This window comes from Pyrus communis, chromosome 8 (genome assembly GCF_041283825.1).
Source record: "Pyrus communis isolate YQ-2024b chromosome 8, ASM4128382v1, whole genome shotgun sequence".
Taxonomy (NCBI): Eukaryota; Viridiplantae; Streptophyta; class Magnoliopsida; order Rosales; family Rosaceae; genus Pyrus; species Pyrus communis.
The window spans coordinates 762,987-780,691 of NC_142572.1; the positions used below are offsets into that span (position 1 = coordinate 762,987).

The following is a 17,705-nucleotide window of genomic DNA, read 5'->3' on the forward strand; positions in this document are numbered from 1 at the left end:
TCCGGAGAGAGGATTCTTATTCATTTTCAAGAATAATGATGCTATTTGCTCATAGTACTTCCATTCAAAATTTGACACATATTCCATTATTATACAGCTGGACTTAGAAGAAAATAAAAATTGAAGAAAGGAAAAACCCCATAACCACTGCACCTCCCTCCCCGATGATTCCCATCCCCCTCCTTAGCCTTATAGCTTCATCCCTGCTACGAGGCTGCCGCCCCGTTTCTTCTCCGCCGGCTTCGAATCCACTTTCCTGCCAACCTCTGCAACCACAAGCTCAGCGGCGCCCGTTTCTTCTCCACGGAGTATCACTCCCCTAGGGATCCGACTGTCACGGTACTCGACGGCGTCAATCGCCGCCGGACGGTACTTTTCTCGGTGTCTACTCTCGGGTATGCCAAGGGAGTCGTCCCCGGCATGGCTTCGATGACCAGGCTCGCCGCGTACAAGGTTTGCTGAAGCACCGGCTGCTACAACTCCGACATCCTCGCCGCCCATCGTCATCCCTGAGGCTGCCGCCCCGATCTTCTTTGTTAATTTTGCTTCAGTTTTCATAATTTTTAATTTTAAAATAAAAAGGTAAAAATAGTTTATTTCCAACTGTATAAAATAGGAACACATGTCAGATTTTGAATGTGAGTACCACACGTGACGTGATACTACTGTACCAGACTATAATTTCTCTGTTGTTACTTGTTAGAGTGCTACAACTATAATGATGGCTAACGATGACTACAACTATAATTACATTTGACCTTGAGTCCATTCCACAACTTCTCGGAAAGTACCCAAAGGTACGTAGGTCACCAAACCATTGATGGTTACGCAATGAGGAATTGATGAGATTCTCAAAATAGAATTTTTCATGAATTCTACAATACCTTAAGTTTTTGGCATAATTTTTTTTTTGCATAATTTTTTTTTTTAACGTTATAAAATATGTTGTTAAAAATATAAAATGATAGAAAGTTCAAGAAAAGTTTCGCTTTGAAAGAATCTCATTAGCATTTCTATAAGGAAATTATACAATTCCAAAAGGTATACGTACGTCACCATCGATGGTAGACAATGTTGACTAAGTTGCAGGCAGGTCGAGTATGGTGGGCAATATTTTGTTTTCTTGTAAAAAGATGAAGAATTGGATGAAAATCTAGTATAGAATATAAGTTGGATGGATGAAGTGGAAGAGTGTGTCAGGTGTGAATACGATTGTCATATGTCGATAAAGTTTTAGAGAAATTTTTATAGGATGACAATAAGTCTAGCAATGCTTTTATGACACACAATGTTATGACGATCAAGCATCAACACGTTCAAAAATGAGTGTAGCAGAGATAAGAATTCTTCATTGGATGTGTGTGGGCACACAAGAAATGACAAGATTATAAGAACAATGATATCCAAGGTAAAGTAGGAGTGGCTACAATTGAAGATAAGATGAGAAAAAAATCAGTTAATGGTTTGGACATGGGAAAAGAAGACCTACAGATACTCTGGTTAGAAAATGCGAGTATGAGACAGATACTCAAGGAAAAAGAGATAGAAGAAAACGTAGGAAGATTTGGATAAAGACTTTAAGAAAAGACATGGAGTACTTAGAGCTAACAGACGACTTGACACAAAATTGAGCATAGTGACATTTTATGATTCATACAACCGACCCCCATTTAGTGAAATAAAGCATTGTTATTGTTGTTGTTGTATTCTCTTTTCATGATATGATAACACATTCTTGACAATTAATTAAAGAATATGTATTTCTTTTCATTTGTAAGTGAGAAATTTTATATTTGAATTTCATGAATGACGAGTTCGATACCAATTTATTTAGTTACCTCTTAGCATAAATCGTTGTAAAATGAGGAAAAAAAGAAAAAAAAGAAAAAAGAAAAAAAGAGCTTGTACTGTTTGAAGGGGCAACGAATGATCTAAAAATGAAGTCCATTGGATCCCATGCCCAAACTTTGACATGGAATCCGCTAAAACCCTTTTTTCATCAGCCTTAGCAACGTTCTAAAAAGTATTAAGCGCTCGTCAGGCTACGTGCAAAGGTTTAGCATCTAAACGTCTAAGTGGGCTTTGTCTAGACAATTTTTTTTATTTTAATTAAATTTATTATATAATATAGAAATAAATGTCTACCATACTTAAAATAAAATAAATAAATAAATAAAAATTTACATCTCTTCGTAACAATGATTCTGATTCATGGGTCAGTCTCTATACGATAAAAGGAAATTGGTTGACTGTAATGGGCAAAAAAGACCGAAAGAGTGGGAAGATTAGAACAACCGTATTGGGGGACGGGGGACGAAGGGACAACAGTGTAGAAAGGAGAGGGGAAAAAGGAAAAGGAAATGGGAAAAGGAGAAAGGAAGAGGAAAAGACCAAAAAAGTGGGGAGAATAGACAACCGTGGAGAGAGAGAGGGGGGAAGAAGAGACAACCGTGTAGAAGGGGGGTGGGGGGAAGGACGAGACAACCGTGTAGAAAGGACTAAGGAGGGAGGGGAAGAAGAGACAACCGTGTAGAAAGGAGAGGGGAAAAAGGAAAAGGAAATGGGAAAAGGAGAAAGGAAGAGGAAAAGACCGAAAGAGTGGGGAGAATAGACAACCGTGGAGAGAGAGAGGGGGGGGGGGAAGAAGAGATAACCGTGTAGAAGGGGGGTGGGGGGAAGGACGAGACAACCGTGTAGAAAGGGCTAAGAAGGGAGGGGAAGAAGAGACAACCGTGTAGAAAGGAGAGGGGAAAAAGGTAAAAAGGAAATGGGAAAAGGAGAAAGGAAGAGGAAAAGACCGAAAGAGTGGGGAGAATAGACAACCGTGGAGAGAGAGGGGGGAAGAAGAGACAACCGTGTAGAAGGGGGGTGGGGGGAAGGATGAGACAACCGTGTAGAAAGGACTAAGGAGAGAGGGGAAGAAGAGACAACCGTGTAGAAAGGAGAGGAGAAAAAGGAAAAAAGGAAATGGGAAAAGGAGAAAGGAAGAGGAAAAGACCGAAAGAGTGGGGAGAATAGACAACCGTGGAGAGAGGGGGGGGGGAAGAAGAGACAACCGTGTAGAAGGGGGGTGGGAGAAGGAGGAGACAACCGTGTAGAAAGGAGGGAGGGGAAGAAGAGACAACCGTATAGAAAGGAGAGGGAAAAAAAGGAGAAAGGGAAATAGGAAAAGTAGAGGAAAGCTGGAAGAAGGAAAACAAAAGGAGATGAGAGGGGAAAAGGAGAAAGGAAGAGGAAAAGTAGAGGAGAGCTTCGGAGGATAGAAGGAAAACAAAAAGCCTTCACACGTGAAGGAAGGGAGAGAGAGATTGTGGGGCATGGAGAAAGACTTCATACGTGAAGGAAGGGAGAGGAAGAAGAAAATGTACCAAGAAGAGAAGACACGAGGGAGAGAGCGAACAGACGCAGAGAAAAAGAAAGCAGCCATTCCCTCATAAAAATATTTTTTCCTATTTTCCTTATTGTAATTACAGTTCAATAATGAGAAGTCACCACTGTTACTCGAGGACGTAGGCATATTTTGCCCAACTTCTTAAATATTATGTTTTATTTATATTTTCTTACCATTAATTATATTTTGTATAACTTGTGCAAAATTTGTTTCAATAATTGTATTCGAATACATAAATTGAAAAAAATAAAAAGTAAAATGAAAGTTATCTATTTTCTATATGAATGAGAACCACGATATAAACAGACCTAAATGGGCACCTAAACACTTTTTCTTAATTTTTAAATGTGTAAAAATTAATTGTGTTGATAGCTAGCCGCTTAACACCTAAACAACATCTAAGCGACCTATGCGAAGATTTTCAAAACAATGCCCACAACTAAGAGGAATTTTTCGAGTACATGAAACTTCTGCTGACTTGGAGTTTCACCACCACAATCAGTCTGGCCCACAATCAAAGAATTAAAAATATTAATATTTTAATATTATTTCACCGGCGCCGCTCTCTCTTCCCTCTTCCCGGCCGTCTTGGTCTGCAACACAGCCAAGCAATTTCTGACTGAAATGTCACGAGCACCTGCACCGAAGCTACAGCCTTCATCACCCAACTAAGGATTTAGCACCATCATTTTCTTTTTTCATGCTGCTTCATCATCATGATATGAATTTGCCCCATATATGCTATTTTTTTTCCTTTAATTTTTGGTTTCCTTGATTTTCCTTTAAAAAAAATCTATGTTCCGTTAAGCCGTGCAGATCGCCGGTTCCCAGGTTGAGTTGGCCGGGTCTTTCTATGGCCTGCAGGGTGTTCGCGACGGAAGTCCAATCGCCAGTTATTGAGCACCAGGAGAAAGGTGCGCACAATAAGGGCACGATGACATGGTGGGGCCGCACCCCGAGCTACTATGGTTGTGGTGGGGAGCTGGGAGGAATCGGAGGGGGAGGGAGGTTGGGGAAGCTATGAGGTAGGGCTTGAATCGGAGAAAGTGTTTGTCGTCGGAGAAGGGGCGATGACGATGTGGTTATGTTTAAAAAAAAAAAAATTATATATATATATATATATTTAATTGATTATTTTATAAAGGATTAAACTACGTGACTTTTGTGGACAGATGTCGTCGTTTGATTGGAAGGAACACTACCTGTTCACCGGCTGTCGCGAAAGAAAATATCTCTTACAATTTGATAAAAGCGAAAAATAATGCAACACAAATATTTTTTATTAGAGGAAGAACACAACAACAATTACACCATAAAGTTTCTGCACGTACTAATTAAAAGCTATTTTTGGAACCAAGAACGAAGAAGGCAACTAGTCCCATGCTCAGATAGAACCAATTCTCTTTCAGGTACGACTTCCTCGGTGTTTCTCCCCATCTGTGCTGCATTTCTCTTTGAGTGGAAGTCCACAAAGTTTAGTGCCAATGAAACTAGACGCATCAAAGGTCTGAAATTGACCGCTGTGTGGAATAGGCCCTGTCAAATTGTTGTAGGACACGTTAAAGTCTGCAAGAAATGTCAACTGCGGCAAGCTCAGAGGAATTCCACCGGAAAGTTGGTTCTTGGACATATCAAGAGATTCTAACCATACCATTTCACCCATCTTTGATGGGATTCTTCCGGTCAAAAGATTATTCGATAAATTCAATAATACCAACTTGAAGAGGCTGGTCAATTCCCCGGGTATCTCACCAGATATATTGTTGTGTGAAAGATCCAAGGCAGTTAACAATCTAAGAACCCTGCTATATATCATCAGTTCACTCCCTCCACTCACCAAGATGGCATTATCCTCGTACTTGCCATAAAAACCATGAATGTATCTGAAGAATGAAAATGAACTGCTCCATTCTAACACGTTGGTCATGGCTTTAAAATTAGAGAAACATGTTGGTATTGTTCCAACGAGATCATTGTGTGCAAGGTCCAAGATTTGAAGCTTTACGAGACCGCAAAGTTCACGAGGAATGTCGCCGTGAAGCTTATTTGAACGAAGGCTAAAAACCATCAATTGTGAAAGGCTTTTCCCTATCCACGTCGGTATGCTTCCAACAAAATCATTTTCTCCAAGGTCAACTACTACTAAGTTCCTGCAGTTCTGTAGGGACAACGGCACTTCTCCAGAGAGGTGATTATTGCGTAAATGCAGTGATTGAAGGAAAATTAAGTCTCCGAAGGTGCTTGGAATGTTCCCCGTCAAATGGTTGTTATCTAAATTGATGACGATCAAGTTTTTCCAATTCATCCAACATTCAGGAATTTCACCTGTGAGATGATTCTTGCGAAGATAAAGGCTTGTCATTTGCTTTGATTCATCCATCCTGTCACAAAAGAAGTGAAAGATGGACCCCGAAAAAGATGAATTGGAAAGATCGAGCACAGCTACTGTAGCTGAGACAAGTGGTAAGGAACCGGTGAACTTGTTGGAACTTAAGTCGATTACAGCAGAAGGAGCAGTAACTATTCTTGGAACCTGACCATACAATTGATTGCCAGAGAGATCCACGAAACTTAATCCCAGATAAGAAAAGTTCCAAAACCATATCGGAATGGTACCAGAAATTCCTGTATTTGATATGCTTAGCTGTTCCAAGTACTTTTGACTCTGAAGCCAACTAGGCAACTCTGGCCCCAGATTCCAAGAATCTAAGAACAACACATGAAGTTGAAAAGGAGGAAGCCACTCTCTACTGGTTTTGAGAGTCAATGAATTTTCATTTGCAAAAAGCTCCTGCAATCTTGAAAGATTAGTAAAATGAACTTCAGTGACATCACCCTTCATTGAATTATTAGAAATGTCTAATATTTTCAAGAGTGACAGATTTTGAATCGACTTTGGAATGGGACCAGATATTGAATTACTGGAAAGATTAAGGTAGCTTAGATTTTGAAAATTTCCGAGCTCATCTGTTAAATGACCGGAAAGATCATTATACGATAAGCTGATGGACTCTAGTTGACTTGAAGTACACTGAGAGAGACTTTCGAAGATTTCTGATGCCCTTCCACTAACATTGTTCCACGACAGATCAAGAAACATCAACTTACAGAGATTTTCAAATGAATTTGGGATTTCCCCCACAAGTTGATTATGACTCAAGTCAAGATTGACGATGGCTGTCAAATTTCCAATGGAAGTTGAAATTTCACCATACAAGTGATTGTCTGAGAGAAAAAGGGATTCGAGATGGCTCAGGCTGTACAGCCATTTAGGTATGGTTGCCTTGATAGAGTTCCTTGAAAGGTTTAGAACTCTAAGAGAAGCCATGTTCGCAATGCCACCTGGTATGCGATGAAGTCGACAATCAGACATATCCAAGTACTCAAGCAAAGAATTAGAGGCCATGCTTGTCTCCTGGATCGAATCAGATGCTTTGCTAAGATTAACACCACTCAGGTCCAGGTGTTGCAACATAGAAAGACCAGATATCCACTGGAGGTTATTAACCTCAAAGTAGTTACCATGGAGATCGAGATAGCGTAGACTAGACAGGTTCCCCAGCTGATGAGGAATTATTCCCTGAAAATTTGCTTGTGAGAGGTCAAGGTGTCTTAAACTTGTAAGAGAACCAAAGAAGTTGGGAATTAGTATTCCGTCAAAATCGTTGTTGCTTAGGTCCAAATAATTGAGACTGCTTAAATTGAGCAGAGAAGGATTTAGCTTACCACCCAAATAGTAGTTGCCAAGGTGGAGCTCGCGGACATGGCCGGTTAAGTTACTGCAGACAACACCAAGCCAAGTGCAACAGTCTCCTTCTCCATGACCAACCCAGGATGAAAGCCGATTCGAAGAATCATGAAGCTCTTGCTTGAACATCAACAGGGCTCGTCTCTCGTTGTCCTTGCAAGGCACCCCCGTATTTCCATTGCACAAGCTAATGGCAAGTAGGGTTGCAATAATGCTTAGAAATCTGACAAGTATAACAGAAGTTGATCTCATGGCTTCTAAAGTTGAGATACACAACACATGTGATGCTATGAAAGAAGCAATACTTCCATCTTCTAATTTAATACTTCTTCTTTAGGGATTTTTCTTTGAAAACAGCTTTCTAGAGAACCATTGACCTTAAAAGACCATTCAGCAACTTCTACGTAATTACCTAAGTCATCCATTAATCTAACTTTTAGGAAAAAACAAATTGTTCCTGAAAAAGTAGAAGTACATCCAACGAAAAAATGAAACACATTCAACATAGAACTGTTCAAAGTCATCAGAGTATGTGTCCCACCCCAAATTAGTGGAAAAAGACCAAATATTTCCCAGAAAAAATACTGTAGTTGTAGCCCAAGCATGTCAGTTGATTCAAATAATGATGCAAAACGAAATGAGGGTTTACTTGCGAGGATAAGATTGGAACAGAAAATGACATTACATCTTTTACGTACGTTGAACGAAGATAAGAAAAATTGTGACCATGTCAGAGGTAGAAGGGAATACTTTGAAGCAAACTTACCCCTCTAAGTTCACCAAATGAATGGTAGGATTAGAAAGAACAAGTCACCTTCATGTGTAAACGTTTGTCTTTGAGTTTTATTGATAAAACTCTAACCTTCACACATAGCGCCATATATACCGCACCAATAACGTACTACATGCTTATATTCTTACATTGTTCCCCGCCGAAAGCAGAATCCATTGCATCGCATGACAATGTTTACATGTCGACTCACTTTGAGCCGAGGCACACCTCATATTCCTTAAGGCAAGAACAATCACCGTTGGAGGATAAGACTCGATTAGGGCTATACTAACTTAGCACTTGAGACTGGAAGATATCCGATTGAAAATGATGCAGATTTGATTAGGGTTTTTTGAAGTTAGTCTCCTACGTTTGACCTATCTATTAGCTTATAGCAAGGCCAAAATTATTCATAGCTGAACGGCAAACCAAAGGTTGAACCAACCAAACTAATTACTATATATTGTCCGAAAAAGAAAAAATCAAACTAAACATTAGTACAAGTTCGATAACCAAGAATTAGATCCACTCATCCACAAAATTACGTCCTTCACTAGGTCTTCTGTGATTTTGAGATTGAAATCCATGCACTTGGAAGCATTGGACATTTCACAGACGGGGAAGACTTTGATTGAATAGCGGAATTGCTAGCAGTTGTACTAGAGGTAGAAGTGTTCATCGGATTCTTCGACTGCATGACTGAAGTCGTAGGAGGAGTAGTAGTAGTGTTCACCGGATTCTTATTAAAACCACCCCATTGGGCCAATTCATGAGTAACTTTTTTGCCTAATGCGTCATGAATAAATGTGTTTACAGGGTCTTGAGAGAGGGGGGCTTCTGCACATCAAAATTCGCAGGCTTCAAGTGTTGCGGTATTTAGCTTGAGCTTGAGTGAGTTCGGTAGAAATTTTGATTTTGTTTTGCAGAATGTCTTTCCATGGAATGAATCTCCAGTGTCGAGGCTTGTATCTTGGCTTCGAGTGAAGCAATGAGTTTAATGAGAAGGGCAATCTGAGAATTTTAGAAATAAGTGGGGTACAATGAGGAGGAAAAATTCTATCCAGACTTCCCCAGCAACCAGGAATTCAATTCCGACCTAAATGTAGGGATTTCGATTCTTCCAAATTTTGAAGTTGGATTCCATAATTCGCGTGAGTCCCTCCAAATTTTTGATTCCCCAATATTTGGTTGACACTGAAGTATTCTATGATTGAATTTGATTCCGATTACCTTTACATAAAAGTGCCGTAGGAGGGGAAGGTTTGTGGCCTACTTTATCTCCTACAGTCGAAACCATCGTCAAATTTTCCGTCCAATATGCTGACATGACATCCGAGAACTGTGCAGAATAATAACTAAAATTTTGAACAGGTGCTAAATGTTCATCCAAATCCAATCAATTCTATCAACACCGACAAACAAAATCAAAGAAACCAAGGATTTCATTTGAAACATTTTACAAGTACACATTTTTTTGCTACCATAACATGCATTACAACTAGTGCACATCCAATCAGCCCATTTTTTGTACTACGTCGAAATCTGCGACGGGCAAAAAATGGAACATACAACATTTTATGAATCAATGGTTACTTAAAAAGACATACATAATAACGACTGAAATACCGAACCTGCTTTGAGTTACCACCTCCGGTAAGTCAACTGCCCCAGGTAGAATTTACTTTGGGAATTGGCTACCAGGTGCACCGACGTTAACTTAACAGACAAGTGCAATAAACAGAAATTAAATTGCACAACGTGAGAAGAGAGAGAGAGAAGGCGCCGGGTGTGGAATAGCTCGGCCTTATCCCACACCAGGGAAGCAAGAAATTTGGTCAGGCATGGCAATTGGCAACATCGATCAGTGGAAGAAAAGTGGAGGCAAAACACAACTTTTGGCTACATTGCATATCTAAATGCGAAGTGCGCCTGTTACAGGGTCACGACCTGCATTTGCATCCTTGTGTTTCAAAGACAGGTTTGCAAATTGGGAATCAAGGTCTCTACTGTTAGAGCGTCTATGGCTAGAAGAAGGTCGCTGCTGTTGCTGTTGATGCTGCTGCTGTTGTTGCTCATACAAGACTCGTAGCCTCCCAATCTCCCTCTCCAACAATTCTTGTTCCACTGGAAATGGAAACACACATCTTCGTCACCTTATAAAATAATGAATACCAAAATGGGGTAAAGAAAGTTCTGCTTTTGGCATGACAGATAAGTGAAAACCGCTTCAAGATACGTGGGTGTTCTAAATCTTCCATGCATCTTTCAGCGTGGTTTAAATTATGTTTATTGTTACTTTCAATAATTTAGGAAGAGCCAAAGCATCCAAAAGCAAACCCCTGAAACATTAACATCTACCAAATTCTAAACAAAAACAATGCAAACCTGTATAAAAGAACCCTCAGGTGAGAATTTTTGCATTTAAGATAATATGACCGGAAACATCCATTTGGCAGTTCTTTAAGAATCATCTACACAAAAAACAGATAAACCCCAGAAATTGCTAACAAATTGATTACCATTGTGATCATTTCAGTTTTATGTGATGGACTGCGTTTGTCTGCACAGTTTAGATGACTAAACAGCATTATCTGTCTAATCTTTTGCAGGGAAGACCCTTGACGGATCTAAAACAAATATAGTTCCCATCGTCGAACTACATTATGAGGTAGCCCTGGAGAGGGCGTTCACATTCATTTTAAATGCAAATGTTCTGACTTAAATTCCCCTACATGTGTATCGGTGATCAGATAAAACTTCACTTTCAAGGCTGCTAAACATAGTATTATATCACTATAGCAAAAATCCAGGTATTCAGGTGATAAAAGATTGACAGTAGGTAAACATCTATCATCCAAACCCAAGGCTTTTACAAAATCCACATGGACCCCGCCCTCAAATTGTTAAATATTATGCTGAAGACTAACATTTCCTATGTGTTATCGAATTTTCACTAGATCTTCACAGCATAGTTTCTCACAGTTCTTCATTTGAGTTCCAATCATCCTCAGACTGCCATAGGTATGAGGTGTATCAAGTACTTTGAGAAAGGCTTCAGGCTTATAACTTTTTCAGCTAATACATAGTTCTGATTTTACTCAAAACATATTCTCCAAATTCAGGTAACAGATGTAGCCGAAAATGCATAGATTATGAAATTTTGAATATTCAAGGTAGAAGCTTACAGTATTTGATAAGCTGCTCCTGTCCTATATTTTCTAAGCGCTGCTTGAGCGCTTTGTTCTCCATGCTCAGAATCATATTCTGCTGGTTGAGAAACTCAAGCTCAGCCGAAACTTCAGTCCCTTCTGCCTGTCGAGGAATACATGCAAGAACAATATTGTCAATGATAAATTATCAAAAAATACCTCAGTATAAAACCCAATTCAAACTTAAATACAGTACTTCCAGCTTTTGCTGACACTTGCCTGTAAAGCTTGTACATTCCTCTCCAGCTCTGCTATGTACTGAAGTTTCCGAACCCGTGAACGTTGAGCAAATTGCCTACAAATACAATAACCAGTATTTAGTCTCCATAAAATATTTATTGAATATTCCAATTCAAGAAGACACCAGTCAAGTTTCTAGACTTATGACCATTAGTGCTGTTACAAGGAAATGATTATATTAAACCCAACATCTGCATCAGCTACAGAGCGAGTTGATAATTATTTTGAGAAATAAATGATTATATTAAACCCGAGAAAGGGCAAAAAAGCAAAGGAGTGGTCAAAAAAGACTCACACGAAACAACCAGACCCACACAAACAAGAAAAAAAAAAAACAGCAGCAAGATTGAAAACTGAAAATCCAAACAACACCCTAGAGCAAAATAAACAAGTAGCTGCCTTCCAATCAAGCCAAATTAGGGATAAGGGAATATTTCTGAACTTCAAGGAAACAAAAGCCCAAAGCGCTGACCGAAAACAAATTCTGTCCCATAGCTCCTCAAAGCACAATCCATCTTAAGCTTAAAAATTTCCCTATCTCTCTCCATCCAAACCAACCATATCACCACCAAGACCAGGCAACCCCACATTACCTTGGCCTTCATGCCCTTGCACGCCCAAGAATGATATCCGCTAAGAAGAGATAAACAGTCCCAACGAATTACCCGGATAAGCAGTCACTACGAAGAGCCAGTTGATAACTATGAGTCTAGAGTATTCACATCTTAGTTTGTAAAACAATTAGGAAAACTTCTTGCATTAAAACTTTATCGAGGTTTACAAAAATTCTTTCACTCCAGTCCAGTTGAAAAGAAATCTGTGGAAATTTAGCTTAAAATTTATGGAGAGAGCCCATAAGTGAATTACTCTCAAGATTTGAACAAGCCAGCATTCAAATTCTTAAAAGCAAGGGACAGTCCTAGTACAGTCCTTCAACTGTCTTCCTCCACTTCTCCAGAAAACTAAACTATATAAATTAAAACTGTTAAATTAGCATACATACTCCTCCATTAGCTATAAAACAGATGATAGGTAGTATTCCACATTAAGCTTCTCATGCTGTACTGTCTTCCCAAATCAGAAAAGTATATAAAGCTACATCTCATACATAGTTGCGACTAATTTACAATGTTATATAGCTGCTCAGCTTGATACTCAGGGCCACATACTGGTCAACAACTCAACGTCATGCCTAAAATCAGGCGATTTAAAGTAAATAGACTAAAATTACTCATATTCATAATATATTACCGACGTGTAGCAATTAAGAACAAATTTGTGCAAATTTAGCTATTTATGTACTTAAAAGCTTGCAGTATATTAATGTGATGTGCTTGAATGTAAGTTTTATTCATTTGTGCATGCTTGTGTGGATGCACTTGAAGTTGCACACTTGCAACCTAAATGTAACAATGCAAATCCCAAACCCATGAAGTGCACTAAGTAATCAAGTTGCACAGAAGCAACAAAGTACCCTTAACGTACCACATAAAGAGCATCGGAAGTTTCTGTTCCTGTATCCGTACCATAAACAGAAAAGTACCATAGTCCTTATTTCATCTATCCAAGTGCTCTTTCCCATTAATTGCATTTCATTATGCTAGTCATCACATAGATCCATTTAAGGGAACAATTCTAATCTGAACGAAATTATATGCATTCTAACTACAGTAAATACTTTTGTAAAGCAGCCTAAAATTATGTTTTTTGCAAGAAATTGAGGGTGAGAGGGTGTATACTTATTTCATCTGGAGTACATATGCAACAACATAAAGAAGAGTAGAGACAGATCAAAGAGACAACCTATTATGTAAGAGTAATTTTGCTATGTTGATGTAAGGTAAAATGAGTATGGGCACAAAGAAACACTATATAAATTCATCTGGAAAACCTACTTAACAACCAGGAAAAAATGAAGAAGTAGAGGCAGGTAAAAGAGACAACCAAAATTTATGTGAGATTAATGTTGGCATCAAGATAAAAAGAGTAAAAGTATAGGGAAAATACTAAAGAAACTACATACTGTTTAGCACGTTTTGCATCAGTCTCAGATGCATAAGGCTTAGCATTGGAATTGTCCTTTCTCTCAGAAGAAGACTTTGGATCATGAAGACCAGAATCAACATGATCATGCTTTTCACTCGCTATAGAGGCAATCCCATCAGCTTCTTGTGGTGTAGATAATGATCCTGAACTCTGAAGAACAATGTTATCCCTGACAGAAGGAAGGCCGTTCAGGTTATTTACACTATTCAAAGACGACTCCCATGCTTTATTCTTCTGCTTCACCAAGTTCAGTTCTGTGTATAATGAAGCATGTCGTAAATCTTTTCGAGGATCAAGGTCTTGGGATCCCCAAGAGGGTGCAGAAATCATATTATGATATTTGTACTCATCTTGAGTGGCATAATCAAGATTAGAAGCATTAATGGCATCCACATATGCAAAAGAGTCACTTGATGAACGACGATGACCTCCTCTGCGTATAGGTGTGTCTGGCTCATTAAGGAGATCATCAAGCCAAGAAGGTTGTTCCTCTATAAGTAGGCTCTCTGAGGAAGTCCGCTGGTGATGTGCATTTCCCTCCCTAGGCTTCTGAACAGTTTTTGATCCAATTGCAGGACTAAGGACATAATCTGCATATGATGGGGGAACACTAGGAAATGGACTTTTAGGAGGAAGTAAAGGATGCTTTCCGGAATACATAAAATTTCTGATATTTGATGAACCCTTGGAGTTTGCCATAGCTGAAGCACAATGAGTCCCTGTTCAATCATATAGTGTAAGATGACAGAGGCAGAAAGGGTATTTAACATGGAAAACATATTTACAACTAAAAAGGGGGGAAAAGGTCGCAAGCACAGTGTTGATAAGCCAATTGATAAATATGTCACCGTCAACAAAGGAGAATAGGAAAAGCAAAACATCGGTTAAAGTCAATAACTTGCTACTAAAACACTTATAAAAAGAAAGAAGATGTAATAACTATAACTCTGCTACTAATATCCTTCTCCATGCTGACATGAACACACAGGTACATCAATGGATATGTTTATGAACACGCCTACTGGAAACTTTCAAATTATCAATACAAATCATTAGACATACAAGTCTGAAACCAAAACACGCACATGCTTAAAACACAGATAAGCCAGTCAACATAGCATGGAAATACATTATAATGGGCAACACTTAGACAACTACCTACCCAACTTTCTGAGCAGTAGAAACCATTTTCATCACAATAACATCGACACCCAAATTAACACAAAACTACAGTTGACATCTTTTCTGTTTTTCAGCATAAAATACAACCAAGTACACTTCCACTCTAAAATAATCAGAGGGCCGAACCACATGGCTAACTGTGGCAATGAAGACGCCACAAATTCCCAATCACCACGCACTACTGACTCAAGCCCTTAAATTTGTTCCTCAAGCAAACATGAAAAGAGGAGAAAAGAGAAGGATGGAAACTTTTGAATTGAATAGAATCTCCTAAAAAATGAGGTCCTAATCACAGTTGGTTTAGGTGAGGGATTCTGTTTTCTCAGTCCCAAATAATGAAAAGAGCTTCCCAGATTCAAAACCCATAAGCTCATTTCATTTTCCCACATTTTCTCAGCAGCCAAACACACAACGAATCTCACAAATTTCCAAAATGAAAAATCACAGAAAGGGCCCTAAAATAAAAACCACCATTTGCAATGAAAAGAGAATCATCAAGTGATTTATTTGACGAAACGCTGAGAATGTGTGCGATTATCAGCAAAGTTAATCAACAATCAGCTGCTGATTTGCGAAAACACAAACGCAAAGCTAAAATTGTTTCCTTCGTATTGAGAAAATATACATACCCAAACATATATATCTATATATGTCTATGTATTTGGTCACCTGTATTGAACGAACAATCGAGATCTTGAAACGCAATGATCGAAGAAGCAGAGTTGTTTCTCCGTCCTAGGGTTTCTGCGATATCAATGATTTGATTCCCCTCTTGTCTTCGAAGAAGAAGCTCTCCTCTCTCTCTCCCTCTCTCTCTCTTTCTCTCTCTCCTCTCCTCTCCTCTCCCTCTCTCTCTAGTATTTCTTCTGGTTGATGTCTGGGGGTTGGATTGAAATTATATTTTGTTTCGTCTTTTTTTCTTAAAATATTTATTTGTGAAATTAAATTGTTCACTCGGTTTCCAGGAAGGAAGTTTTGGATGCACAGCCAAGCCTTGCAAGTGGTGCCTTTTTATTCTCCTTTTCCAGTTCATTTTCCAGTTCATTTTTGTCAACCTAAAATTACTATTCTGGGATTAAAGGTGTTAACAAGTTGAAACCACAAAGAAAATTCACATTTTATAACCATCTTTTTTAGAGTTTTTGTTTTTCAACAAAAAAAAAAAGATCATTTCTTTGAACTGGTTTGGTATTGCTGTACTTTGAAAAAAAAAAACTGATTCTGCTGTGCTGTTTCATCCAAAACTGTTAAAATAAACTATTTTTAAGTGTTCATCAAATATCTTTTTGAATATAGCTTTTTTTATACCTATTTTTTATAAAAACACTTCAACACCAAATCAGTGCCACTAGAGAAGGGTGCGACCGTGACCTTGTGACAATGACACAACTTAGTTTGTCGTATGGTGATGTCTTTATATGTATTGCCGAAAATAGTTTTAAATTGAAGAGTTGACCATGTATTTACTTAAACATTCAATATGTAGCTTTTAAACTTGAAATTAGACAAGAGACTATCATATGTTTGACTGTATTTAAACATTATGATAACTTTCTTAGGTATGTATGGTAGCCAAGTCCAAGATCTCAAACCTTCTTTTAAACAATGTGAATGAAAAATATTATTAGACCACCAACTAATGATTAGATTATTATGTACACAAAATTGGACTTTTACACCGCGTTTGGATAGAAAGTTTTAGATTACTATCGACTTGTAGAATAACGGAAATTGAAATGGTTATTTTGTGAATTTATAAAATTTTTTGTTTGGCTAATCTAAAAGAATAATAAATTTAAATAGGTAATTTAATGTGTGTATAAAGTTGTTAATATATAAATGATGGTGGGTGGTGAAGACCATGTTGATGATGGTGACATGTGGTGGTGGTGTCCATTCATGGTTGAGTTTTTTTGTATTTTTTATTTTTAAACTCTCGCTCATAAAAATTATGGAAATGACAGCTAATTATATGAAATTTAAACTTGGGAATTGGATGTCCTAGATTCTGATTTTTTTTTTTTCACGCAAAAATTCTAATTTTTTATGTTTATGATCCAAACAAAGAGAATTTGTGCATGTCAATTTATAAATTCTGACTTTATTCAAATTTTAAGTTTATTTTACTCACCTAAACGTAGTATTAACTTTAAGCAAAGGATATCTCTAAAGGAAAAATTCGTTAAAACATCTCTAGTGGAAAATGAAAAATCTCTTAAAATGAGCATTTTACATTTTTTGTTTGTAAGAAAACTCTCTAGTGGGAAAGATGTAAAACACCCATTTTGGGCGGAATATGTAAATGAAAATGAAAATTTATATATTTTTTACATATTTTGGAGGTGGACCCCGCCGGTTTAAGAGAGAAAAATAAATTGAATCCTAAATTTGCATCTCTCTCCTTAAAGTAGGACTAAAATATACATCTTTCGAAAATATAAAATACGATGTAAACGTATCAAATTTGCATCTGTACATTGGAGAAGGGTCATTTGCTAATTGCTACCATAAAAAGCAACTTTAGTAAGTCAAATGTTTTTTTTAGTACAACTATATATATTTTACATTAAGAGAAGGAGAGTTCGACTAAGCCACACAATGAACAATTTAATTTGGTATCGAGTTCGCCATCCACAAGTTTTGAACCTAAGACCTCTCAGTTACAAGTGAAAAAGAATACCACCATACCGTAGTTCTGAATAACAAGTCAAATGCATTTTTAAGCGGTCAAATTATACATCTCATAATAAAATAATATTTTTGGACAGCTACTATGGCCCACAGCCTACACTATAGTCTTATTTCTTTACCAACTTTATAATTTCATCAACTATAAAAAGTTTAAAAAACCAAACACTCTCTTCCTACCCCACTTATATTCCTAAATATCCATAACATTTTTTTAGTACATCGATATTTTTAAATTAAGGGGAGGGAGAGTTCAGCTGAACCACACAATAAGCCACCTAATTTGGTATCAAATTCGTCATTCACGAGATTCAAACCTAAGACATCTCACTTTTCAAGTGAAAAAGAATATCATCAAATCGTAGTACTGAATGACATATCCATAACATTTTAAGTTCTAAATAAAATAAATATAAAGAATGATTGAAT

At 37.8% G+C, this 17,705-nt stretch overlaps 1 protein-coding gene and 1 pseudogene across 2 annotated transcripts; both read right to left on the bottom strand.

The window, feature by feature from the left end:
• Positions 1-4,650: 4,650 nt before the first annotated feature.
• On the bottom strand, positions 4,651-7,507 carry LOC137718710 (receptor-like protein EIX2; annotated as a pseudogene). The gene has a single exon (XR_015965008.1). The product of XR_015965008.1 is annotated as a receptor-like protein EIX2 (transcript).
• A 1,828-nt stretch (positions 7,508-9,335) lies between these two features.
• LOC137717752 (uncharacterized protein At4g06598-like) lies at positions 9,336-15,608 on the bottom strand. The gene is made up of 5 exons (XM_068457216.2): positions 15,258-15,608; positions 13,384-14,125; positions 11,336-11,415; positions 11,097-11,219; positions 9,336-10,035 (listed from the first exon to the last, which is right to left on the bottom strand). The coding sequence occupies exons 2-5, from the start codon at positions 14,103-14,105 to the stop codon at positions 9,824-9,826; spliced, it is 1,137 nt and encodes a 378-aa protein (XP_068313317.1). The 5' UTR covers positions 14,106-14,125; positions 15,258-15,608; the 3' UTR covers positions 9,336-9,823.
• Positions 15,609-17,705: the final 2,097 nt, after the last annotated feature.

What these genes read in the sequence shown, in the direction of transcription:
- LOC137717752 (XM_068457216.2), bottom strand. Translation starts at nt 14,105, where the DNA reads ATGGCAAACTCCAAGGGTTCATCAAATATCAGAAATTTTATGTATTCC. An exon ending in TGTACAAGCTTTACAGGCAA is followed by an intron (nt 11,220 to 11,335) that starts GTGTCAGCAAAA and finishes CTCGACAGGCAG; the next exon opens with AAGGGACTGAAGTTTCGGCT. An exon ending in GGAGCAGCTTATCAAATACT is followed by an intron (nt 10,036 to 11,096) that starts GTAAGCTTCTAC and finishes TTCCATTTCCAG; the next exon opens with TGGAACAAGAATTGTTGGAG.